Source organism: Aedes aegypti, chromosome 2, assembly GCF_002204515.2.
Source record: "Aedes aegypti strain LVP_AGWG chromosome 2, AaegL5.0 Primary Assembly, whole genome shotgun sequence".
NCBI classification, from domain to species: domain Eukaryota; kingdom Metazoa; phylum Arthropoda; class Insecta; order Diptera; family Culicidae; genus Aedes; species Aedes aegypti.
Genome location: NC_035108.1, coordinates 217,060,290 through 217,087,534, shown reverse-complemented (window position 1 = coordinate 217,087,534; position 27,245 = coordinate 217,060,290). Strand labels below are relative to the sequence as shown.

Below are 27,245 nucleotides of genomic sequence, written 5' to 3'. Positions count from 1 at the left end.
AGTTTAGTTTCTAAAGAAATGTTAACATCAAGATTGGAGTCAACATACGTTTTATATATATTCCAGTCGGCTCGTAAATAATTGAAAGTGGAGCTGATAGGATTGAGAATCGCTTCTTGGGATATTTGAAATGTAACAGGGACATGATCAGAATCAAAATCAGCATGAGTAATCAGTTCGCTACAAAGATGACTAGAGTCGGTTAAGACCAAATCAATCGTAGATGGATTTCTAGAAGAGGAAAAACATGTGGGGCTATCAGGGTATTGAATTGAGAAATATCCTGAAGAGCACTCATCAAATAAAATTCTGCCGTTGGAATTACTTTGAGAATTATTCCATGACCGATGTTTGGCATTAAAGTCACCAATGACAAAAAATTTTGACTTATTGCGAGTCAATTTTCGCAAGTCAGTTTGGAGCGAATTAACTTGCTGCCCAGAGCATTGAAAAGGCAAATAGGCAGCTATGAAAGTATATTTACCAAACTGTGTTTCAACAGAAATACCTAAAGTTTCAAAAACTTTAGTTTCAAATGATGAAAACAGTTGATGTTTTATACGCCTATGAATGATGATTGCAACTCCCCCACATGCCCCATCAAGTCGATCATTACGATAAACAAAAAAGTTAAGATCTCTTTTGAATTTAGATCCAGGTTTTAAATACGTTTCGGTAATAACTGCTATATGCACGTTATTAACCGTAAGAAAATTAAACAGCTCGTCCTCTTTACCATTCAGAGAACGAGCATTCCAATTTAAAATATTTAAATTATTATTTGGATCCATTAGAAAAACGTAATCCAATAACAATTTGATTTGTAAATTTTACACCTACTTGGACTGCTTCAGTCATAGTGGTGGCTTTGAACATTGCATCAATCATTAGATTCAATTGTTCAGTTAGAAAATTAAAATCAGAGGCAGACATGTCATGTGATTTCCCATTGGAATTTCCGGTAGACGAAGAAGCGGAGTTACCTGTGGCGGTAGGGTTTTTTCCATTTGATTTGAAACAAGTAGAATGGGTACCCATGGATCGAACAGGGGAGGAGTTCGAATTTCCTGCTACGATATCGGCAAAGGATTTACCGTGGGTAGATACATTCGAAATAGAAAGATTCGAACGGCTACCCGACGGATTAAAATTAGTTTGTGAATGAGCATGATTATGATCTTCCTGATGGGTATGATTCATGATCAAGCGATCGTTAACTGAAAAATGAGCATTGTTCGATACTCTACCAGGCAAATTGCGGAAACGACCGTTATCGTAACGGATATTATCTTTCATCTGCCTGACACGAGCCTCAATGACCTTTTTGCGTGAAGGACAATTCCAAAAATTGGACTTATGGTTAGCCCCGCAATTACGACATATGAATTTGGTGGTATCTTCCTTCACTGGACAGACGTCTTTGGCGTGAGAAGAACCTCCGCAAATCATGCATTTAGCATCCATGCGACAATTTTTTGTACCATGACCCCACTTTTGGCACCGACGGCACTGAGTGGGGTTCTGGTAATTTCCTCCAGGTTTCTGGAAATGTTCCCATGTCACACGGACATCAAACAAAAGTTTTGCTTTTTCTAAACACGACACTGGTTGTATAATATGCTTGCCCATAGTCTAATCAATCGATTGACAATGGAAGACCGATGTAATTCTTCGCTTTCAGTTCAGAAATATGAAAAAAAGTTTTCGTTTACATTTGAAAAATTTCTGACGGCTTCAATTTCTGTGTGTAACGCGTGTAACGGTTGCATGGATGAACCGATTAAATTAAATTAATTTTAGATAAAATAAACACATAGTCTCTGTACAAACGATTGAAGCAAGTGCGGAATAATCCTATCTTTCCAAATGGCATGCGAATTGAGTTGGTCTTTTGATTAAAACTGGGAAATTAGCAGTAAAATGGCCCAGGGGGTCCAAAACATATAGGGGTCCAAAATATATTGGTTACCCTATTCTAAAGACAATATGAACATACGATATGTCGACACTTTTAGCGACGAACCATTCAAAGGTTATTAATTAAAATTAATATAAGTAATGATAAAAATGAGAAAAAGGAAATGTATGGGGTTTTTAATGTTAATATACATGAGTCTATGTCTACACTTACAGTGACGAACTATTCATATTTTGTTAAATCAATTCATTTGAGTAACATTCCCATCGTTGTCATGATAAAAATAAGTTTCATAATACTATATATTATTTAAAATAAAAGCATGAAACGAGCTCACCAAATTGATCATCCAACCTTGATTGAGCAAAGGAAGCTACTTTATAAAAACAAAACATCAATCTGGCGACACAAAATCGGAGATTAAAACCGAAGATGTTGTGTGAAGTTTTGTTTGCGTTTTGCTCGAGAGTGCTCTGTGATAGCACCATCAATTGAAATCGTTTCGCGTGACTCGTTTTTTATCCCCTGTGCGTGTTGATTCAAAAATTGAAAGTGATTCGTGGATGCTCGGTTCGGATGGATTAAGAATTACAGTGCGTGCATTTTGATGGGCAGTGCTAAGTTACGGCTCAAGCTATTGTTCATTATTAGAGGAGCGATAGACTGCAGAGGATTTTCGAAAATGGAATTTGGTGAGTTTGTTCTAATCAGCAGCGCATAATCACAATGCGTAAATACTAACCATTTGTCAGCCAGAACGTCTACCAAACGTATCATTTGGCACTACCAGTCTTGGGAACTGTGACCACAATTCACCACAGTTTATCGATTCTGCCATTCAACCAAAACACAAAGCAGCAGCAGCATCAATACCATCAGGCGTTGTGCTGCCAACGGTTCACACACTGCTTGACTGTTTTTGTCTCTCCACTATGACCGTTTTCGGGCAGCCATTCCAAGGTGAATGATTTAAAAAAGTGTTAAATCATTCAATCGCTAATATTTCGCTAGTGTTTTCAACTAATTGAAATCTATTAGCTCTAACAGAAAGAGCACAATCATTCCGTTGCGATACATATAAACAAGTTCATGCTACCTTTATCGAGCAAAAATGCAAAACCCCGAAAACCGGAAAAATCGTGTCACCACTGTGCTCGAGTCATTTCGCATTCGGGGTTGAAAAACGTTAGGAAGAAGAAGATTACCGTTTTGAAGAGCCGTGACATTTTTTGGTTTTATTTATTTATTTATCTATTTATTATTAGTCAACAGGTAAAACATTACCCCAATGACCCTTGTTTCTTAAACAAAATACAAACAATAAAATATTCAAACCAAGATTACAAAAATTAGCACAAAACTCGACGGTAACTAGACTTATTTGTTTCGCGCGACACATTAAAATCAAAAACATGATAACACATATTGAATACTCGGGACATGCTACGCATCGGTTCCTGTAAACCGTAGTTTGTTCTGGCAGAAGGTACCGTTTTGATTCATATTACGGACACTTAAGGCCTTAGTGAAGTATAACCCAGCTTGGACCATACAAAATAAATCATTCTGTATGATTTTTTAGTGTTATCGAGCGTCGGAAGCCCTTAACTTTCGGATGGTGGGTAAAGAATACGCGTCCGCAACTTGGATAATTTTAAATAAATCAAAACGTTTGACCTTTTCATGATTCTTATTCCGGACGCTCCCCCACTTTTGCCTCATATTCCGGACGCTTTGATTCGAATTACGGACAGCTCATGATAATCATTAATGGAACAGTCAAATCATCAATTGAAATCGTTCAACCACTTAAGAGACGTCTAAGGTAGTTGGGCATTATAAATTTGCAATGATATTTATGGAAGAAACCTAATAAAACGAGCCTCAAAAATGAGAATTTTTGGACGGCGAAAATTGAATCATTTCGTGTGAAATGTTTCCCATACAAACGAGAGTGTCCGGAATTTGAAGCTGTCCGTAATATGAATCAAAACGGTATGTTGATGAACGAATGAGTTCGTAGATTGCGACGTCGTACATTGATGTCCAAGCATCTGAGCAGAGTGGAGCAGTCGATGTTTCCTTGCAGGAGATCTCCAACAAAGCAGGCTTTGGCTACGTTGCGTCTCGACACCAGTGATTCCAATTTGATTAGCTGACATCGGCTACCATAGCTGGGCAGGTTAAGCGGATCTCTCCATCTGAGGTGGCGTAGAGCAAAGCGGACGAATTTGCGTTGAATAGCCTCAACACGTTTGATTCCATTCTGATAGTACGGAGACCAGATTATTGAAGAATATTCCAGAGTAGGGCGTACTATCGAACAGTATAAAGCCTTTAGGCAGTACACATCCCGAAACTTTTTGGCATACCGGAACAGGAATCCCAGTTGAGAAGAAGCTTTGGACACAGCATATGCAACGTGGTCTTTGAATGTCATTTTTGAGTCCAGGAGAATGCCCAAGTCTTTGACTGTTGATACGCGCTCAAGTTGCGTGCCTGCTAGAAAATATCCGAAATTGAAAGGTGCATGTTTGCGGCTGAATGATATAACGGAACATTTTGGCACGTTCAACGACATTCGATTTATTTGACACCATTCAGCAAAGGCTTGCAACTCATGTTGTAGAAAAACTGCGTCTTCCGGTTGCTCTATCGTCCAATACAGCTTCAAGTCATCGGCGTATGAAAGCTTCAGGCACTTAAGCTTGAAATTAACATCGTTCATGTATAACAGGAAAAGAAACGGACCGAGGTGATTACCCTGAGGAACTCCGGACCAGACTCTAAAGGGTGACGAAACGTGATCTCCAATTTTGACGGACATATTCCGACCGGTTAGGTACGATTGGAGCCATAGAAGCATGCTATTTCCCATACCAAGCTTATCAAACTTGGCCACTGCGATTTGATGGTTCATCTTGTCAAATGCAGCGGAGAGATCCGTGTAAATGGCGTCGACTTGTTGACCAGCCTCCATTAGGCGTAAAATGAACGAAGTGAAGCAAGCCAGGTTAGTTGTCGTCGAACGTTTGGGCATGAATCCGTGTTGATCAGGCGATATGTAATGTGCATAGCTTTGGACCAATTTTTGCAGAATAATGACCTCGAACAGCTTCGAGGTAGCGCTCAGCGCAGCTACTCCACGATAGTTGGAGACTAACTGTTTGCTATCTTTTTTGAAAACTGGAAAAACGTACGACTGTTTCCAGCAATTCGGAAACACACCAGAAGCTAGGGATAGGTTAAAAACCCTTGCTAGCGGGGCTGCAATAGTTTCTGCACAACGTTTGAGAACAAGAGAAGGAATGCCATCTGGACCGGATCCTGTGGACGATTTCAATTCCTTGCTTGCTGATGCAACCATATCGTCAGTGATTATGATTTGCTGCACGAAGGTGGAAAGCCGGGGAACATCTCTAATTGCATCATTAACAATGTCTGGATCGACGTGTTCATTGGTGAAGACGTTACTAAATTGCGTGCGGAACATATCAGCAATGTCTTCTTTGGAATCGGCCTCATGTAAGCCGTCGGACATCGTAGGGGGCAATCCAGATTCTTTCCGTTGTTCATTGACGTGTTTCCAGAAGCTTCTAGGGTTTGCTTTGAGGATGCTTTGCAAATGGTCCTGATGAGCGTTGTACAGACAATCATTCAGCTGCTTATATTCAGTATTCGATTGCATGTACCGTGCTCTCGTAGAATCTGTACGAAACTTACTATGACGTCTGAGAGCTGCTTTCTTCACCCTCTTGAGATGTATCAGTTCGGAATTAGACCAGGCTGGTTTCGAAGGTTCACATTTGACCTTGACGGGAACGTACTGATCTATGCCGTACAACAAGATAGCAGAGATTGTCGAGGCAGCCAGATTTGCATCAGAATCTCGAAGAACGTCGTCCCAGTCAACATTTTTGAAGAAATCGTTCATTCCGTTGAAGTCAGCGTTACGGAAATCGTAGAAAACACTTTCGGAAACGTCGTGGAAGCGTTTTTGCGGACATATCTCCATTTTCAGCAGTATGGGAGGATGATGCCTGCACGTTTTAACAAGTGGCGATGGGGCTTGCATTACCGTACTAGCATCTCGTAATTCCTCGCTGACGAAGCAACGGTTTTGAACGGTCATGGCTTGCTTTGGATTTTGATGGTCGTGTAGAAAGATGTAAATGTAGAGGCGGTAAATGTTTGCTCCAGTACTTTTCTCATCACTGGGCACTACCCTTTCTCTTCAACATTCCACAACATCCCGTAACATCTATGAGAGATCGTAGAGTTCTCTGCATATTTCTTAAGTAGGTGTTCAATCAATCATCCTTTCCCATTCCCCAGCTTTCGCAAGAACGTGCCAAGGCAAGCTCTGGATTACTAGAGGATGCGTCAATCTTGTCTAAGAGTTAGAGGTTAGTCCCAAATCTCTGACTTTGGTAACGGACGGGAAGGAGGCTACCCTCATACAATTGTCTAGGACTGTACCACCTACGAATTTCTGCGAAATGCGTAATACTAATGCTAATGCTAAGGTGAAACGAAGCCAAAACTCAAACCCTGATGAGCACAAATCTAGAGCATCAAACAGCGGTTTAAGCTGAAAACCTGATTGATTGGTCACCACTAACGAGCCGACCAAGCCATCAATCCGATCCGCTGTCCGGCTCTTCAGACCCGCGCTCCCGAAAATCTGAGGCCTGGCCTCGATGCAACTTCACCAGCTCTTTGGGCTTCAATGAAGCACTGCTCAGGAGAACGCGTGCAGAATAAACCGTTTTATTTTCGCATTAGACACTTTTTTTTAAATGGCACCAGCCGTTTCACTAGCCAAATTTAATAATTTGCGGAGACGATGACAACGTGACAGATCAATTTTCAACACCTAGAGGCACTGACATTGAGAATTGAATATAAAAATACAAATAATTTTTACATTTCTGATGTAAAAAAATGACAATGTGATGCGTCCAGTTGATGATTTCTGATTGTTTTTTTTTTGTGGGGTATTCTGATGGAAATGATTTTTTTCTCAATAGAAATTGTATTTGCTGCCATCGAATGTCAGTAGGTGGATGAGAATCAGTGTAGAAAAAATGATTGAAAAACGGAATGCACGTTCTACCAGATTCGTGCATGTATTTCCAAAAAAACATTCACACAAAAAAGAAATCCACGATGGTGGATCCTACTGAGGGTCAGCGTTGTTGAATGTATATTGAAATATGCAGGCACTGCTAAGCAGAGGGTTTGAATACACTATTTTTTACGACCACCTGCGTGAAAAAAAAAACTAGGGTAGGTGTACCAGTAATGGCCATAGTGGTTCCCTATTTCGCCTTACGTAATAATTTGAATGTCTCAACATTTTGAATATTATTTTTTTGTGTTTTAGCAGTAAGATATAACTTTTATCTTGATGTTCAAACATTCAAAAAGATTAAAAATGTGGAAGCTATCCGAATTTTGCATATGGCCAAATAGGGAACCACTATGACCATAACTGGTACACTTTCCCTAGTTGTTCCAAAAAACGACTTCAAAAAACGTAAAATAAGAATTCGTGTTTTTCGACGTTTCAGGAATATACGAATTGTTTAGTATGGAAAAACAAATTTCGGCTCAGGTCTTCTAAGTTGCGTTGGTTTTTTTAATAACGTGGTTTTTTTTCTTTAAATAACGTGTGAAAAGACGAGCAAAACAAAACCGCGTAACAAAACTTCAGTGTAGTGTTACTCTATATTCTGACGGAATTTCGACAAAATTTTCATAGAATCCTGTAAGATTTACTATTAGAATCCTGAGCAGAATGGTTTACTTTTACTGACGATCCAATTACAAAAAGGGGACGGACCTGGTGTAGTGGTTAGAACATTCGCCTCTCACGCCGAGGACCTGGGATCGAATCCCATCCCCGACATAGTCACTTATGACGTAAAAAGTTATAGTGACGACTTCCTTCGGAAGGGAAGTAAAGCCGTTGGTCCCGAGATGAACTAGCCCAGGGCTAAAAATCTCGTTAATAAAGTCAAACCAACCAACCAATTACAAAAATAAACAAAAATAAATGAAAATCATGGAAAGATTTGTAATGAGCATACCATGAAAATATATAAATCCTTTTATTTTTCTGAAACTAATAAAATTCTTGCTGAGAATTTTATTGTACGCGAAGCTATTCAGCAAAACCAACCTGAGGGTCGAGGGTTCGAATCCCACCGGTCGAGAACTTATTCGTAATGAAATTTTCCTCGATTTCTCAGGGTATAGAGTATCTTCGTACCTGCCACAAGATATACACATGCAAAATTGTTCATTGGCGTAGTATGCACTCAGTTAATAACTGAAGAAATGCTCATAAGAACACTAAGCTGAGAAGCAGGCTCTGTCCTAGTAGGGACGTAACGCCAGAAAGTAGATTTAAGGGTGCAATAAAAAAGGTTTGCGTTCCTGTTCGGAATGAAATCAATTTTCTGCAGGTTTTACAATTTTTTGTAGTTTTCATGTCATGATGAATGTTTTAAGTTGAATTATTACATCTCTTCTGGATAAACCGTTCAGCTAATTTTAAATCTAACTTTTATCAGCAATATATACTAAAATAGTATGATGTGTGATTTGTTTATTAAACACTATAGATATTTGAACACTACTTTTATAAGATTGACTCACTGGACGGAAAAGATTGCACAAATCAAATCAATACCTTTTGTCCATAAATCATTCCTTTGTCGGCGTTTTGCCATATGTTTAAGCCGAACAATTTTCGTCTTATACAATCTATTATATTATTCCATATCAATTTGAGCATTTCTTTGGAGCATATCCAAATATTCCAAGTGTGACAAGATTCCAGCGAAAGATTTGGGAATGGTATAATCTATTTGAAATTTACAAAACTACAAAGGCACATCAATTGGCATGATTCAATCCAGTTTATTTTGTTCTCCTCTATTGTTCAAACAAAGGCTAACAATGAGTGCGAGAGATGTCTAAAATATAGAGACAAATGTGAGAAAGAGTGATGATATAAAATTAAACTTACATGATAATTTTCGGTTTTTACATCATGATACACAAATGATCCTCTTACCGAGTGATAGGGTCCACTGTAAACATTTCCACTGTATGAACTTTCGCTGTACGTTTGCTTGTTCAGCTGAAATGTTGCATACGGGCAAATGTCTTCAATGTATTCTAGAAGATGGGACGAAATAAAAGACACATTATTGACCTAATGGTAAATATCTATCAATTATGTATGAACTGACATGGTGACATGTAAATTGTACTTGGTAAGGGAATGAAAGAAAAACTTACCATTTCCTTCGGCTTTAAAGCTACCGGAATCAACAGAATTGCTATTTCGGCTGTTTTGTTGGGCGCGAACTGCCAGATATTGCTGGTCCCGGTTTTGCTTGTTTTGGATGTTGGCAATCGATGGTGATTCTGACATTGACGTTGATGGTATTCGGTTCTGGTTGTTGAGCTCTGGGGACACATCCAATGCGAGGAGCATAGATTACCAATTCAAAACCAGATAAGGATAACGAGAAGGGTGGAAAAAAACATATATATTATTCAAGGGTGTCGAAAAGAAATGCTTAGGACGAATTACTTTTCTTTCGAATAAGAAGAGCCGCTGCTATCAGTCCGAATAGAATCAGAATGGACAGGCAAAGGGGCACCAGAACCTTGAAATTCGCGTAGAAAGGATTGTCTCCCAAGTGGGGTGAAACTGGATTAGTCAAATCAGGATGAACAATCACTGAAGAAAATAAAAAGATCCTTAGTTATTTATGACTCAGACAATTTCAATTTCAAAAATACCTCCAGAAACAGTCAGCGTAGTGTAATTGTATATTGCCATCGTAGCTCCGGCATTGTTGTAAGCAGTCACTCGAAGTTGATACTTGGTAGCCGGTATCAACTCTGACACAGTGAATATCCTTTCGGTTGCTTCAACATGATTTGAAATCATATTCCACTGTGATCTGCCGAACACTCGATTTTCCACAGAAAAATGGGAAATCCCACAGCCTCCATCACCCCACGAATCCAACCAACAAGTTACGCTAGTTGAGTTATTCGTTATCATTTGCGAGTGTTTCGGCTGAACTGGAGGCAATCCCTTCGTTTGGGAATGTACAATATCACATGGAAGACCGGTACCGATTTTGTTGTAGGCCGTAATGTACAGCTGATATTTTGTACCGCACCATAGGTTCACCAAAAGGTGAGTGTTAGTTTTAGAATCTATTTGGATCTCCTCCCAATCGCCATGCTCTCGTTTGTAATTTATGACATAGCCAAGAATTGGAGAACCTCCATGACGATTATCCAACCATTCGAGTAGTAAACTATCAGTGTAAGTATTGATAACGGACAGGCTAGGTGGGTCTGGAGGAACCTTTATCTTAATATGGTAAACTATTTCGTCTTTACCCCAGTTGTTTTCCACGCTGCAGGTATAGTTTCCAGCATCCGAATGCTGACAGTCTTTAATGTAAAGAGTTCCGTTTTTAGCAATCAATTTCCTCGTCCCAGTTTCCATTGGTTGATCGTCTTGCCGCCAGATTGTGACAGGTGCTGGAACTCCAACTTTTCTGCACGGTAAAACCAACGTTTCTTTCCATGGCGTTATGATTTCCTGGCTGAAGGACACAATCCGAGCAGGAACTTTATTGTTTGGAGGAACTGTGATCACTTCCGATTTTTCACCTTCGCCCACTTTCGTAGACGCCGTCAACCAGAACTGATAGGTGGCATGCTCCTGTAACCTTACCGTTTCGTGTATCTCTGCGTACGGTACTAGTGATCTCTTGTGGGTTCCTTCATCTCTGCCACCATCTACGAGTGCCATGTAGAACGTATAACCGGTGATTATGCCATTTTTACTTGCCGGAGGTAGCCAAGAAATAATTATTTTTGTGCTCGATGCAGGAACAGCTTTGATCGATTTTGGTGCTGAAGGAACTGTGGAAAAATATAACGACTGTTTAATCTAACTGGTTTTTAAACTATGATTTAGGATGGAAACAGGGAGTAGTGATGGTGATTTGTTGCACGATGAACTTCCTTATATACAAATTAATGAGACGCGATCGGTGGTCTAAGGACTATCGTTTCTTTGAGAGGAAGTAGAGATCTCAGCAAACTGGGTAAAAAGTGTTGAGTAGAACTCAAGTTCTATCAGAAGCTCAACGCATCCCGCAACGGCTTCGTGCCACGAGCCGAGATGTGCAGGGATAAGGATGGGAACATTTTAACGGACGAGCGTGAGGTGATCGAAAGGTGGAAGCAGCACTTCGACGAATAGCGCTGAGAGCACAGGCAATGAAGAACGAGAAAACGGAGCAAATGTCTTCGTCAGTACTGCGGGCGATGGAAACCAACCAGCCACTTTGAGGGAGGTTAAGGATGCCATTCACCAGCTCAAGAACAATAAAGTTGCTGGTAAGATGGGCCCGGACAGGCTGACCATTTGTCTGCACCGGCTGATAGGCACAATCTGGGAAACAGAACAGCTACCGGAGGAGTGGAAGGAAGGGGTAATATGCCCCATCTACAAGAAAGGCGAAAAGTTAGATTGTGAGAGCGTTCGAACGATCACCATTCTGAATGCTGCCTACAAAGTATATCCCAGATCATCTTCCGTCGTCACCTGTAGTAAACGAGTTCGTGGGAAGTTATCAAGCCGGCTTCGTTGACGGCCGATCGACAACGGACCAGATCTTTACTGTACGGCAAATACCTTTACTGTACGGCAAATACCAGGTCTCAACGCATCACCTTTTCATCGATTTCAAGGCGGCATACGACAGTATGGAAAATCATGGACGAGAACAGCTTTCTCGGGAAACTCACGAGACTGATAAAAGCGACGATGGAAGGTGTGCAAAATTGTGTGAAGGTTTCAGGCGAACATTCCAGTTCGTTTTGATCCCGGCGGGGGACTACGACAAGGTGACGGACTTTCATGCCTGTTGTTAAATTTTGCGTTAGAAGATGCGATGCGGAGATCCGCGCTTAACGGCCGGGGTACGAATTTTAGGAGATCCAGTCAATTTATTTGCTTCGCGGATGATATGGACATTGTCGGCCGAACATTTTAAGAGGCGAGGCAGCAAAAGTTGGACTGGTGGTGTATGCGATCAAGACAAAGAACATGCTAGCTGGTGCGGCCGAGCGCAACAGGGCTCGCCTAAATAGCAGTGTTACTATAGACGGGGATACGTTCGAGGTGGTCGACGAGTTCATCTACCTTGGATCCTTGCTGACGGCTGACAATAACGTTAGCCGTGAAATACGGAGGCATATTATCAGTGGAAGTCGGGCCTACTATGGCCTCCAAAAGAAGCTGTGTTCAAAAAAGATTCACTCACGCACCAAATTTACCATGTACAAAACGCTCATAAGGCCGGTAGTCATCTATGTGTATGAACCGTGGAGGACCTGCAAGCAGTTGGAGTCTTCGAACGACGGGTGCTTAGGACGATCGGAGGATGAATCACGAGCTCGCCCAACTCTACGGCAAACCCGGTATCCAGAGGGTGGCCAAAGCTGGAAAGGCACGATGGGTAGGGCATGTTGCAAGAATGCCGGACAGGAACCCTGCAAAGATGGTGTTCGCTTCGGATCCTGTTGGTACAAGAAAGCGTAGGGCGCAGCGCGCTAGGTGGGCGGATAAAGTGCGTATCGATTTGGCGTGCGTGGGGCAGACACGAGGATGGAAAGATGCGGCCACGAACCGAGTATTGTGGAGTGAAATTTTTGATTCAGTGTTATCTGTCTAGATGTTAACTAAATAAATGAAAAAAATGAATGAGAACTCAAGTAAAGAAACCAGTAGTTTCGACTCTATTAAGTTGGAGACAACTGCTCCGTTGGTAATGATTTTTGGAGAGTCCAATCAGAAAAACGGTCCCATTACGCGTCCCTGTTAATAGCAAGGATTGATGAGGTACGTCTCGAGTGTCTACTCACCAGGAGGTGCGGCACAAACAGCGTCTGTCCTGGTATCCAGCAACTAAGTAAGAAACGTTGAATCGTGGGAAGCTGAATCCAAGATGCTAGCCCCATCAGCGAGACCGTCGTAGTACTGGGACAGAGCCTGCTTCTCAGCTTAGTGTTCTTATTAGCACTTCCACAGTTATTAACTGAGAGCTTTCTTTGCCAAAGTTGACATTTTCGCATTCGTATATCGGGTGGCAGGTACGATTATACTCTATGCCCAGAAGAGTCAAGGAAATCTCCATTACGAAAAGATCCTGGACCGACCGGGAATCGAACCCAGACACCTTAAGTATGGCTTTGCTTTGTAGCCGTGGACTCTAACCACTCGGTTAAGGAAGGACCCGTAGTACTTGTTGGGACGTAAAACAAAGCGGGCTAGATGGCACTCCAGCGAGACAGGAGTGTTGACGTAAGCCCAATGAGCTAACCGTTTAAAACCTTATTGCGAATAACATAGGAGATAATACGACCCAAAACAATCGGCAGAAAGTGTGGAAAAGTGGGCATCGATCTGCCTTCTACCAAAGCTGTGGCACCACAAATGAGCTAGGAACTGTTGGGCAAGATGTGGCAACGCATTATCCTTCGCAACCGATCATCGCAGGAATGTGTAAGATGAGGATATAGTCGTTTCTTCAACTACAGCATTGTCAATGTACACAAAGGGAGATTCGAAAATAAGAAGGATTCGTTTTACGCGCAGCTTGATTAGATAAAAGACGAATGCTCGCCGCGTGACGTGGAAATCGATGTTTTTGACATGATCGCACAATCAGGAAATGTACAGACTGGTTATCGGGCGGAACAGCATGCACGCCTCATCGCAAGAAAACGGCCAACTATGCGTCAACTTTGTAGACTCTTGTGGTATGGTAGTCCGAAGAATCTACTTCTCCTGCAGAGATATCCATAAGGCCACCTGGAGATATTCCGATAACCAAACTGAAAGCCAAATCGACCACGTTCTAATCGACGAAAAATTATTCTCCGAGATTACCAATGTTCGCACATACCGCAGTGAGAATATAGAAGTTAACATCGAACCCACCGTCACCATAGGATCCGCGATCCCCAAACCAGTCATCAGATCATCATTCAACAGAAGATTCCCAGGCATTATCGATTTTACACCCAACCAGACGAAAAACGCAAATTCAGCATAACATCATTCCTAGTACTCATCCAGGACAACTATAACTCCAAACATTCCCATGCGACGATGGATCCAGCTCAACGTGTCACCGTTCTCCAGAAAGTACGTGCTTGTAAGGTAAACAGATTTTTAGATTCAGATTAATTGTGTACCGAACAGGAGGAATAAAGTTCAGTTGATTTCAGAGCAGCATTACGAGTAGTCACTTTTTCCGACTTCCACTTTAGTTTTAGATTTAGTTTTTAAAAAACCCCTTATATTCAACGAAGGAGTTAAATTAGATATACTTTCGACGGTGACGCGTCGAAGCCGAACGCCGTGGCTCAACATGGCTACGGCACTCAGAAGTAGCCCAAGCATACTAGCAGCAGTTGGAAGTGGCCCTACCGACGGAAGAGCAGGTTGACGCCGCCACTCTTGAAGATGGCTGGAGGCACATACGATCCGCCATATCAAGCGTGTGCTAGAATAAGGGCGTAAGTCGCATGATCGATTTCTCTTCGTCGATCCTCTCTTCCGTGAATAAAGGTGAAAAGATGCGGGTTTGTTAGCATTTTTTCACTTCAGAACGCTAGGCATCGATGCAATCTTGCGTCCTGAGGTGAAAAAATGCTAACACACCCGCATCTTGTCACCTTTATTCATGGGAGAGAGGATCAACGAAGAGAAATCGATCATGCGACTTACGCCCTTATTCTAGCACACGCTTCATATATAGCACCGCAGCAGCTGCGCTAGGTTTAGCGGCCCCGTTATACCAGAGGAACGATTGGTATAACGGCGAATGCGAACAACTGAAAGATACAAAGAATGCAACATGCGAGAATGCTGCTACAATGAACGAGAGCGAATGAGACACGGTATAAACAGGATTGGAACAGACTAAACGTGGTCTTCCGGAGAAAGAAGCGCCAGCAAAAAGAACGCGATCGATGAAAGAGCTGTTCTGCGCCAAAAACACAAGGATTTTTTACTAGAAGCTGAACCGCCCGTGCAGAGATTGGGATGGAAATCTTGAAGGGGCGCGATGAAGAATGCGTTCAAAATCGCAAGATGGAGATAATTACTGTTTGCGTGGAATGGGGGGCTTTGGGGGTCGTGCGGTTAGTGTCGTCAAACGATCAAAAAACGATCAACTGATGGAACATACACTCCGTAGTTGCTACTCCGTGATCAATCAGGATAGTGATATTGCACAGAGAACCACTCAGATGAAGCTTGGGTTTTAGCTTTTTTTTCCATCTTCAATGTACAATCACACTACCCTTGATATTTTTCGATTGAACGGCGCCGGCCACGTCCTTATATTCACCAAGGAGAGGAAGGAAGTTAATTAGTAGCGGAGAATCTCCTGCATTTCCCACAGCTACCTTGGAGGTAGGAGTGTTTTGTTAGTGATGGATGAGGTATTCGACCGTATGGACACCACTGTGATAAGCGGTTAAGTCGATATATTCAATTCTAGCGATAGATGGAACTGATGGTGTTTGCGCCATAATGACCCAGAGAGATAGAGAAAGACAGCTATTAGAAAAAGTGTTACAAATATGTGAAAGGGACGGGCCTGGGATTGAACCCACGACCTTCTGCTTGCAAAGCAGAAGCGGTAGCAATTAGACCACCAACCCCGTCTTCGGGATCGTGCGGTCAGCGCATCGTCTTCAACTTTTGGAATTATTCGTGACGAATGTTTCTAGGCCGCATCACTAAATGCTTATCTGTTGTCTAGTGATGCAGTCTGTGTATCTAAATGGCTGAAGAGGTGTCCGTGTTTGTTAAATTTGGTTGAAACAAGGTAACGTGGAGCATAGCGAGAAAGGTAGATCGGGAATCTGAATTGGAAAACTTGGACCAACACCAAGGTTGAAGAGATAGACCCATTGATCGAATTAATTGGTCTTAGCAAAATGATTGAAATAATACTGTACAAAAAGCGATAGGTTTATATACAGAGGAAGACAATGCATATGAAATGTCAAGGGGAAGGAAAATTGAAAGAAAAATCAGAGCCCAAGCATACAACGATGACTTACCATCTTCATGAGTGGTACAAAAGAAAGAAGTGGTCCGTACACCATCACCGACTTTTGTAAAAGCGAGCACCCAAAAAGTGTAGTTCGTAAACTTTTTCAAGTTCTCCAGAGTCATGTATTGGTTGTTGGTTTTTGTTACGTAAGGTTCTTTTTCTGAAATCGAAAAAATCATAATTACGACTTACTCTGAACAACATTGGAAACTTTCAAGGATTGTTACCAAAAAGATCGTCAATTTCAATATAGGACACTTTGTAGCCTCGGATTTTTCCGTTTTGCCCCTCGGGTGCTGGAGGAGACCACGTGATGTAGATGGATGTTGAACTCAGTACGTCACATTTGGGACTGTCGGGAGGTGTTGAAGGCACATCCTCGAGCGTACCTATTGCAATTTCCTTGCTAGGTGGTCCACTTCCTTGACTCGTGTAGGCCTGCACCACGATGTTGTATTGGGTGCATTTGTTCAAGTTGGTGAGTGTGGTCTCTCCGCCAAAGTGTGTTCTTACTTCAACAGTTTTAAAATTAAAGCCTTGAGTTGGTTTGATTTCCTTATCATTAGGTCCAGATGCTTCCTGATAGCCAACGTAGTAACCTAATAGATTACCATTCCATTGCTCACGATCTGGAGCTTCCCACGAGAGGAAGATTTCGGTGGAACTTTTCGATTCACCCTTGATGTTCAACGGTGGACCAGAAGGCACTTCTTCTAATGTTGTCACTTGGATCACTTCCGAATACTCGGAAGCACCCAGTTTATTTTCGGCAGATATCCGAATATGATATGCTTTCGCTGGTTTGAGATTTTGTAACGTTATGACGGTTTGTGTCCCCGCTACTGTAATGTGTTCAGCCGATTGCCACAAATCCGTCGTGAGTTTATATTCCACATTGTACTTTTCGATGGGACTATTTCCTGCAAACGGTTGGCTCCAAGAGAGCTGTAGAGTTCTCGATTGTTGTGAGTTTATCCGAAGATTCTTGGGTGGTTCTGGAACTTCTTGGATGACCAACTGAATCGACATTTCGTCATGACCGAAAGCATTCGTTGCGTGACAGACGTAAACTCCTGTGTCCTGCCGGTAGGTATGGGAAATTCCCAGTTCCGAAACCATACCATCGTCCAGAACCTGTTCCCGGATATTATACCGGTTGTCCAAGGATTCGTCGATGTGTTGCTGTGAGTTTTGCAGCTTCCATTTGATATCGATGGGATTATCGCCTTGTACGTTGCACTGGATATGAATTTGTTTGTTTCGTGGAGATGTTATTTGTTTGCTTTTAGTGTTAAAATGAGCAGGCACTGCAAAAAGAGAAAAATTAAATGTGTTTTTTTTATAAGAAAAACACATGTTCAGACAAGATTTAGAATATGGAATTTAAAAAACACACATCGTGAACTCAATTTCATACCGATTGTTTTAAAAATATGTTAGGAAAATTATTTAAGGTCCCTTGGAATTTTGAAACCAGAGTTATAAAGAGGGTCTCCTGATGTACATCGTTAGTTACGATGTAGCGAGCTCTTACCGTAGGAGAAATGGATTACAATCCGCTGATTTATTGCAATCCAGCGCATTTAGAACTAGACAGACTATAAATATTTAAATTAACTATAAAATGACTCTTGCATTATATATAGTATGATTGACCACATGTGTGATGGACTTTTTGTAATGTTCTGTGATTAAAAGGTAGGGGAAGACGGGGTAAGACCGCCCGCCTAAGCATGTTAATTCATATGTCAAAATCAAGAATTAATAAATCTTTTTTCGACGCAGCATGTCGTTTTTTGAAGCCTTAGGCATGATCAAAAAATATCACAGGTGTTGTATTTGTAAAAATATATTTATTTTTTTACGCTTGAAAAAGTGATGTCTTATCAAGATTATTTTTAGCGACGGGGTAAAACCGCCCACCCACGGGGTAAAAGCGACCACCACGATTTTCGAACACAGTTTTGAGAAAAAATATATCAGTTCCCTAAGATTTTGAAAAGTTTAATGTTTTATGAATTCTACATTGATTAACGAAGATATTGAAACATTTTTAGGATTAATTAATTAAAAAAACTTAGCTGTTTACCTATTTTTACATTGAGACACCCATATTTTGGAAAAATACACGGATTTGGCTTGTTTTTATAACAAAATTGATTTCATTTTTCTTGAATAGTAATGTAAATCGTAGTTACAACTTTTAAAATGGTTTGGACATTTTATTTGGTATAAATTAGGGGTGGCGGTCTTACCCCATCAACAGTGGTCGGTTTTACCCCGCTTGCGCAATTTTCACAACTATGGCATCATTTCAAAACTAAATATTTACAATTCATATTTCACTTCACTGAAGCATATTTCACATTTCTGTTGATGCATGGACGGGTAATTTGTTATGTTTTTTCAAAAAAATCCCTTCTGAAATGCTTAGCATCCGTTAAATTTAGATCAAATTCAATATTGACGAGCAGAATCTTTGTTTTTGATATTTGGTATGACAAATTTAATGTAAATACCACCATAAATGGTTCGGAATGTCAAAAATATTGTATTTATGAAAAGTGCTTGGTGAACTTTTAAGACAACCGCCATTTTCATGCCAAACTGAAGGTGGTCCGTCTTACCCCGGAGGGCGCTCTTACCCCGTCTTCCCCTAGTTGATCTCTTTTTAACCCGAAGAACATAGTGGGCAGAGCAGGTTGCTTGAATGCCGGGAAATCCCTAAAGATTTGATGGTTTCATTAGATCTTGTTTGATCTTTCGTAAGGGTATTGCACGCTATATCTAAACCAGCAGATTATGCAAATCGAATGTACCCTGGATTTTTTACGATAGAGTTCAGTAAATGGGTTATATTTTCATAATCGGCAAATTTTAAAATATTCCATCGATGAAATTTAGATTTTTCCATTTTTTTATATACAGACTATGAAAATCAATGAAAATCACCGATTTCACCGATATAATATTTTGTAACCCTTCGATTATGAAATTATAGACCAAATACTGATATCTAACGGGGAAAAATATTAAGAAAATTCCAGAATAGTCACAAATTTACATAATACATTGTGTTGAACTACATCAATATGATGCCAATTTATGCGAAAAGTAGCGTAATTGCTAAGAGCCCATGCTGGGTTACTCTATGTGTAGCGGAAATTTACATTATATTGATGCAATTCTTTAGGCACATGTGTGCCTATAGTGGCACAAGCGATATTAAATACAATAATATGATTTTTTGCAATTTCTCATCGTAATAGGCTGTTTTTCATCACGCTTATCTGTCATAAAACGGCCTACTTTTCTGCACTGAAGTATGCCGTGCGGGAATAGTCATTACGCAACTGAAAACAGTGCAGTAATGATTTATTACGTAACGCTTTCTTATTACGTAACTGTTTTGAATTGCGTAATGAATCATTGCACAACAATTTTTCAGAAACGTTTAAATAATGGTGAATGCATTCCGATATAATTTCTGATATCCTCAAGTGGTCGTCTACGAAATTGCAAAAGATGTTGTATGTAACTCATTGCAGAACTCGATTTTTACAGCACTCGTCATAATTATCCTACTCGACAAGCCTCGTAGAACAAATTGACGACTCATGCTGTAAAAATCATCATTCTGCAACTTGTTCTGTAAACTACTATTTCATTGTTTTGATATTTTTCTATAAAACCAGATTAATAGCTTTCAGATTAGGGTAAAAAAAATGCCACGTGTTTTATTTTACGATTGTATACGAGCATTTGTTCTTCGCTGTGCAGTTGATACACCGATGACCATTTTGGAAAACGCAAGGTTAAGATGTACAAACTTCATATAGTACTAGAGCGGTAAAAATGATTTGTTGCTTTTATTGTGCCATATGGCAATATTGCTTTTAATTTTCTTACCATTAACTTTGAGAAAAATGACTTTGCTGACACCGGTCCCGATGGAGTTTTTTGCTTCGCACAAAAAATGCCCCTGCGATTCTTTGGTAATCTTTCGGAATTCCAATGTTCCGTTTGCGTGCAGTGAGACGTTGGGCTCGTATAAAAAATCCTTATATTCACCGGGGGTGCTTCCGATTGCTTTTTTCCAGGCGATTGTTGGTTTTGGGTGACCTCCCGCCTGGCAGTGCAGAGCAATGTCCTGACCCGCCTGAGCACTGGAATCTTTCGGTTCCAAGACCCACTTTGGTGGTACATTTACCGTCAAAGGAACGGTAAAACTTTCACTGCCTGCGACATTACTTGCAATGCAGGTATAATTTCCCGAATACTCGGATGTGATATGTTCAACAACTAGGCTGGCGGAGTATTCGTCTAGCCGCCTTATAACTTCGTTTCCGGTGCCGAGGATTGGCTTTCCGTTGCGTTCCCAGCGAAAGGTTACCGGAAGATCTCCTTCCAGTATTTGGCACGATATGGCAGCCCGCATTCCTTCCCGTAGCATGTTCGTCATGGATTGAATGGGCATAATCTTTGGAGGCACTATAACTTGTATCTCGACGTTTCGCCGAGCGGTTTGTTTCTGCTTGTTCTGAGCCATACATGTGTAAGTCCCGGCATCTTCGGTCCTTTGCAGCTGTTCGATGATTAGCGTTCCATTGTTGTATGCTCGCTGGCGACGATTTATGGGCAGTGTTTGACCGTCACGTTCCCAGTGTATCTTATCGATGGGATACCCCGCCACGGGACATTTAACAACCAGGTCACTACCTGAAACGCCAGTTATTTTAGGCATCTCTCGGATATATGGAAGCCCGTAGACGTTCACCTTGGCGCTGTGTGAAACTCTGGAAAAAATAAAGAAGAATAAACCTTCATTAGTGATATTGAAACTATATTCATAGGCACTTAAAAAGACGCGGACAACGTTTTTAGTCATTTAGCTTCACATACTGTAACTTAATACTGTACAATGTACAACCCGAACAATGCTTTAGATCATATTGGAAACTAATTTTAATGATGTGATGTCGCGGATTTTGATAACTCAAGTTGTCATTTCAGTCGTTTTAGCTTTTTATTAATGTCAAAACTGAGAGCAGAAAAATATTTCCATGAAATTGAAAACAATTTTTGCTATCATGAGGAGTAAATTGAGAACTCACTGAGATATACATATTTTTGTTTCAATGGCACATCCGGAAATGCCTCAGGTATCAGAAACCCGGCTCCAGAGGCACGTCTCCCGCCAATGTGTCATCGCAATATTTGAGAATAAAGGATGTACTGAATCAAATTGCGACACATACAATTATTTGACAAAATTTGCATGTCCAAGCAATCATCTTCAAACTTGCATTGAAGAAAATAATACATGTTATGAATATTTTCCCATGTTTGTTTTATTCAATTTCATTTCCATATCCAAATTCACAATATTAATTAGGTCCTATACTAAACTCAGACCAACTTTTTTTGCGTGGCAGCCCATTTTTTCTTCATGTCTTCCTCCGATTTCACTTCCTTATGATGCTTCCAAAGTGCCTGCTTCATGATGGCCCAGTACTTCTCAAATGGCCGCAGTTCCGGTGTGTTCGGGGGATTGAGATGCTTCGGCACGAAATTGATCTCCTTGTACCACTCCAAAACATTCTGTCTCACCTGAAATATTAGAGCAGGTTTCCGGAACCGAAGATTATAAGCTCTGGTTCTCTTATCATGAGCTTTGGCTAAGTTTTGACGTACTATTCTCTGAATTTGATCATCAATTTTTAATTTTCTATCTACTCTAAAATCATATAATATATGTTTGGATATAACGGCACGGTAAATGGCTGGGCATGGCGTACCATTGGTACCTCGCGTACCAGCAGGAATAAAATAGACCCCTTTGTGCGGTCCTTAGCCTCTTGCACAGCAACTCCTATCCCTACCTCCTCGTGGTACTGGCCGGGGTACGAGTAATCTTGGGGAAGATCGGGTACTCTCCGATGTACTGAAGATCCACGGTTTCGACATCGTAGCGCTCTAGGAAGTGTACTGGACAGGAGCAATGGTGCGAACGCTTAAAGATAATCATACCATCTGTGGTACCTTGCATCAATAAACCTTGGTCAACAAGGTAAATACATCTCGTTACTGGGTAAAGGGTAATGCAGAATTGGTGCTGCAGGTTTAGAGTGTTCTTGTTGCTGTGCGCGGGAAGCGGAAAGGCTTGGAAGAGCGATGGAGATTGTGGAGTGTAAAGAATAGTGTTTAGCAGTATCCGTGTTTGTTGCGTTAAGTGGAATACCGGATGATGAGGTTATCACACCATCTACCAGAGCTGCGGCAACACACGTGAGCTGGGAACAGATTTTATGCTGATGGGTGAAATGCAGAGGCGCGTGATTGGGTGGTGGCCGATCAATGAACGACTGTGCAATAGCCTGGGACTCGGTTATATGAAAAATTTAGATTCTCGCTCCAGTCCACTTTTTGGATTGCATTTAGGCCCCATAAGAACTGTGCAAAATTTCAGCTCGATCGGAGAAACTATATTTCAGCGCCAGCCGTTCAAAGTTTGTATGGGAAAACTTACTTTTGCAAAGAAAAATCGCCAGAGGCCGCCCATTGACCTCTATAAAAATTCTGAATAAAAATACATATCGAGGCCTGTGTTCAGAATTTTATAGAGATCATTGGGCGACCTCGGGCGATTTTTCTTTGCAAAAGTAAGTTTTCCCATAGTAAATCCCATACAAACTTTGAACGGCTGGCGCTTAAATATAGTTTCTCCGATCGAGCTGAAATTTTGCACAGTTGTTATGGGACCTAAATATAATCCAAAAAGTGGACTGGAGCGAGAATCTAAATTTTGTCCCACACTACTGTGCAAGTTAAGAATCAAACTCCAACTTCAGCATTACACTATGGGCGGTTTCCATACAGACTGACGGCCAAAAATATTTTTTCCATCTCATGTCGTATATATGAGTTTTATGATACAAATCTCGTTACTGGGTAAAGGGTAATGCAGAATTGGTGCTGCAGGTTTAGAGTGTTCTTGTTGCTGTGCGCGGGAAGCGGAAAGGCTTGGAAGAGCGATGGAGATTGTGGAGTGTAAAGAATAGTGTTTAGCAGTATCCGTGTTTGTTGCGTTAAGTGGAATACCGGATGATGAGGTTATCACACCATCTACCAGAGCTGCGGCAACACACGTGAGCTGGGAACAGATTTTATGCTGATGGGTGAAATGCAGAGGCGCGTGATTGGGTGGTGGCCGATCAATGAACGACTGTGCAATAGCCTGGGACTCGGTTATATGAAAAATTTAGATTCTCGCTCCAGTCCACTTTTTGGATTGCATTTAGGCCCCATAAGAACTGTGCAAAATTTCAGCTCGATCGGAGAAACTATATTTCAGCGCCAGCCGTTCAAAGTTTGTATGGGAAAACTTACTTTGCAAAGAAAAATCGCCAGAGGCCGCCCATTGACCTCTATAAAAATTCTGAATAAAAATACATATCGAGGCTGTGTTTAGAATTTTTATAGAGATCATTGGGCGACCTCGGGCGATTTTTCTTTGCAAAAGTAAGTTTTCCATAGTAAATCCCATACAAACTTTGAACGGCTGGCGCTTAAATATAGTTTCTCCGATCGAGCTGAAATTTTTGCACAGTTGTTATGGACCTAAATATAATCCAAAAAGTGGACTGGAGCGAAAATCTAAATTTTGTCCCACACTACTGTGCAAGTTAAGAATCAAACTCCAACTTCAGCATTACACTATGGGCGGTTTCCATACAGACTGACGGCCAAAAATATTTTTTCCATCTCATGTCGTATACATGAGTTTTATGATACAAATTTGATGTTTTATTTTCAAAAACAAGTTTTCGAGACTAACTTTTGAATAGGGCCTATAGCGAAATATTAAACTTTGTTGCTTAAAATGCATATAAGCAATTTATGCAATTAACGTTGTGCAAACCATTATAAATATTAAAACTTACATAGAAATGATGATATGAATGATTTAGCGAAATTCAGTTATTTTCTGAATTAGGTTTTAGCTGTTTTCAATAGAAAATGGTTAAAAATATTGGAAAAATTCAAAAAGCCTTAAATTAAAAAAGTGCAAATTTGTGCAGCTAAATTCTTCACGATCCTTTTGTTTACATCTCAAAGTACCCTTGAAACTGAATCTAAGCCTGGGACAACTTGGGACAAAAAAGTACTCGATGTGTTAACTATAAGCTTATTCGATTTTTTTAACCGCTTTATAAAAACATCATAAAAGCCACTATTTTAAAGCTATTTTTTATTTTTTTATATATCTAGGAAGCTTTTTATGTATGCTTTCAAATGGTGTAAAAACATTTTACGTAAGTATTATCGAAAAAAAGTCGTCATTTGAGTCATTTGAGTAAACCATAGTTTTTGTTAATAAAAACAAGTTTTTCTCCATAGGCTCAACTTTGGCACCTCATATCTGAGTGTGCAATGCAAATCATGCCCTAATATTTTGGGGATTTCTTGGCAGACATGTTTACAATGAAATGGCGAACAAGCATTGAAATTTGGGGCACATCACTTTTTTGATTATTGGCCACCTGATAGGCCATAGTGCATTATCAACGTGCATAGCCCACACAAGGACGCATTTTACGCGCAGCTCGAACGCGAGTACGATCGCTGCCCAAGCTACGACGTCAAGATCATCATAAGAGATTTGAACGCTCAGGTTGGTCAGGAGGAGGAGTTCAGACCGACGATTGGAAAGTTCAGCGCCCGAGAACGACCTACGACTGATAGATTTTGCCACCTCCAAGAATATGGCCATTCGTAGCACCTATTTCCAGCACAGCCTCCCGTATCGGTACACCTGGAGATCACCTCAGCAGACAGAATCGCAAATCGACCACGTTTTGATCGATGGACGATACTTCTCCGACATATCCGACGTCAGAACCTATCATGGCGCTAACATTGACTCCGACCACTACCTGGTGATGGTGAAACTGCGCATAAAACTATCATTCATCAACGATGTACGGTACCGACGCCCGCCTCGGTACAATACAGCGCGACTGAAACAATCGCATGTCGCCAATACGTACGCGCAGCATCTTGAGGCAGCGTTGTCGAATGAGGACGAGCTCGATAGGGTCCCCCTTGAGGACTGCTGGAGGACAGTCAAAGCAGCCATTAACGACGCTGCCGAAAGCATTGTCGGATATGTGGAACGGAGCTCAAGAAACGATTGGTTCGACGAGGAGTGCCAGGAGGTTTTAGAGGAGAAGAATGCAGCGCGGGCTGCAATGCTGCAGCATAGTACGCGGCAAAACAAGGAACGCTGCAGACTGAAGCAGAAACAGCAAACCCGCCTATATCGGGACAAAGAGCGCCGCCTGGAAGAGGTGGAATGCCATGAGATGGAGTTGCCCTACCGTTCTCAAGAAACGCGGAAGTTCTATCAGAAGCTCAACACATCCCGCAAAGGCTTCGTGCGGCGAGCTGAAATGTGCCGGGATAAGGATGGGAGCATCTTGACGGACGGACGCGAGGAGATCGAAAGGTGGAAGCAGCACTACGATGAACACCTGAATGGCGCAGAGAACACAGTCAAAGAAGGTAAGGACAGCGAAAGCGATTGCTACGGCAGCACAGCGGACAGTGGAACCAACTAGCTCCCACGATGCGGGAAGTTAAGGATGCCATTCAACAGCTCAAGAACAACAAGGCCGCTGGAAATGATGATATCGGAGCTGAACTCATCAAGATGGGCCCGGACTGATTGGCCGCTTGTCTGCATCGGCTGATAGTAAGAATCTGGGAAACGGAACAGCTACCGGAGGAGTGGAAGCAAGGCGTGATATGCCCTATCTACAAGAAGGGCGATCTACTGGAGTGTGAAAATTATCGTGCAATCACTATTCTAAACGCCGCTTACAAAGTGCTATCCCAGATTCTCTTTCGTCGTCTATTACCTATAGCAAACGAGTTCGTGAGAAGTTATCAAGCAGGTATCATCGACGGCCGCTCGACAACGGACCAGATCTTTTCCGTACGGCAAATCCTCCAGAAATGCCGTGAGTACCAGGACCCTGCGCACCATTTGTTCATCGATTTCAAGGCGGTATTGACCGTAAAGAGCTACGGAAGATCATGGACGAGAATAGCTTTCCTGGGAAGCTCACAAGATTGATAAGAGCAACGATGGACGGTGTGCAAAACTGCGTGAAGATCTCGGGCGTTGTTCAATATTGCGCTTGAAGGAATCATGCGGAGAGCCAGACTTAACAGTCGAGGTACGATTTTCACGAGATCCGGACAATTTGTTTGCTTCGCGGACGACATGAATTTTATTTGGAGTAAATTTGAAACGGTGGCAGATTTGTACACCCGCCTTAAAAGCGAAGCAACAAGAGTCGGGTCAATGGTGAATGCGTCGAAAACAAAGTACATGTTGGTTGGCGGAACTGAGCGTGACAGGGCCCGCCTTGGAAGCAGTGTTACGATAGATGGGGTTACCTTCGAGGTGGTGGACGAGTTCGTCTACCTCGGGTCCTTGCCGACGGCTGACAACAACGTTAGTCGGGAAATACTAAGGCGCATCATCATTGGAAGTCGTGCCTACTATGGGCTCCAGAAGATACTACAGTCATAAAAGATTCAGCCCCGCACCAAATGCACGATGTACAAAACGCTAATAAGACCGGTAGTCCTCAACGGGCATGAGACGTGGACTATGCTCGAGGAAAACTTGCAAGCTCTTGGGGTTTTCGAACGACGAGTGCTAAGAACGATCTTCGGCGGCGTACAGGAGAACGGCGTGTGGCGGCAAAGGATGAAAACCGAACTCGCTCAACTTTTCGGCAAATTCAGTATTGTGAAGGTAGCTAAAGCTGGAAGGATACGATGGGCAGGGCATGTTGCAAGAATGCCGGACAACAACCTTGTAAAGATGGTGTTCGCTACGAATCCGGTCGGAACAAGAAGACGTGGGGCTCAGCGAGCTAGGTAGATTGACCAGGTGCAATAGGACCTGGAGAGCGTGGGTCGCAGTCGAGGATAGAGAGAAGCGGCCATGAACCGAGTGAATTGGCGAAATATTGTTGGCGAGATTTTATCAAGATAATTGATGTAGGGGGACTGGGGGTAATTTGCCAACGTTAAGGAAAACAGAGATTTTAGATGTGAAAAACATT

General features: G+C 41.6%; 1 protein-coding gene across 5 annotated transcripts in view; it reads right to left on the bottom strand.

The window, feature by feature from the left end:
• LOC5578262 (Down syndrome cell adhesion molecule-like protein Dscam2) overlaps positions 1 to 27,245 on the bottom strand; it is a 573,793-nt gene that overhangs the window by 28,235 nt on the left and 518,313 nt on the right. For 4 of the 5 annotated variants that reach the window (XM_021843982.1, XM_021843984.1, XM_021843986.1 and 1 more), the window contains exons 11-17: positions 20,014 to 20,900; positions 16,332 to 17,411; positions 16,112 to 16,264; positions 9,740 to 10,885; positions 9,528 to 9,677; positions 9,230 to 9,400; positions 8,955 to 9,106 (exon numbers count right to left, since the gene is read on the bottom strand). In XM_021843982.1, coding sequence (XP_021699674.1) covers positions 8,955 to 9,106; positions 9,230 to 9,400; positions 9,528 to 9,677; positions 9,740 to 10,885; positions 16,112 to 16,264; positions 16,332 to 17,411; positions 20,014 to 20,900 — 3,739 coding nt within the window. The remainder of the gene's footprint in view (positions 1 to 8,954; positions 9,107 to 9,229; positions 9,401 to 9,527; positions 9,678 to 9,739; positions 10,886 to 16,111; positions 16,265 to 16,331; positions 17,412 to 20,013; positions 20,901 to 27,245) is intronic. The other variant, XM_021843985.1, reaches the window with a different exon arrangement.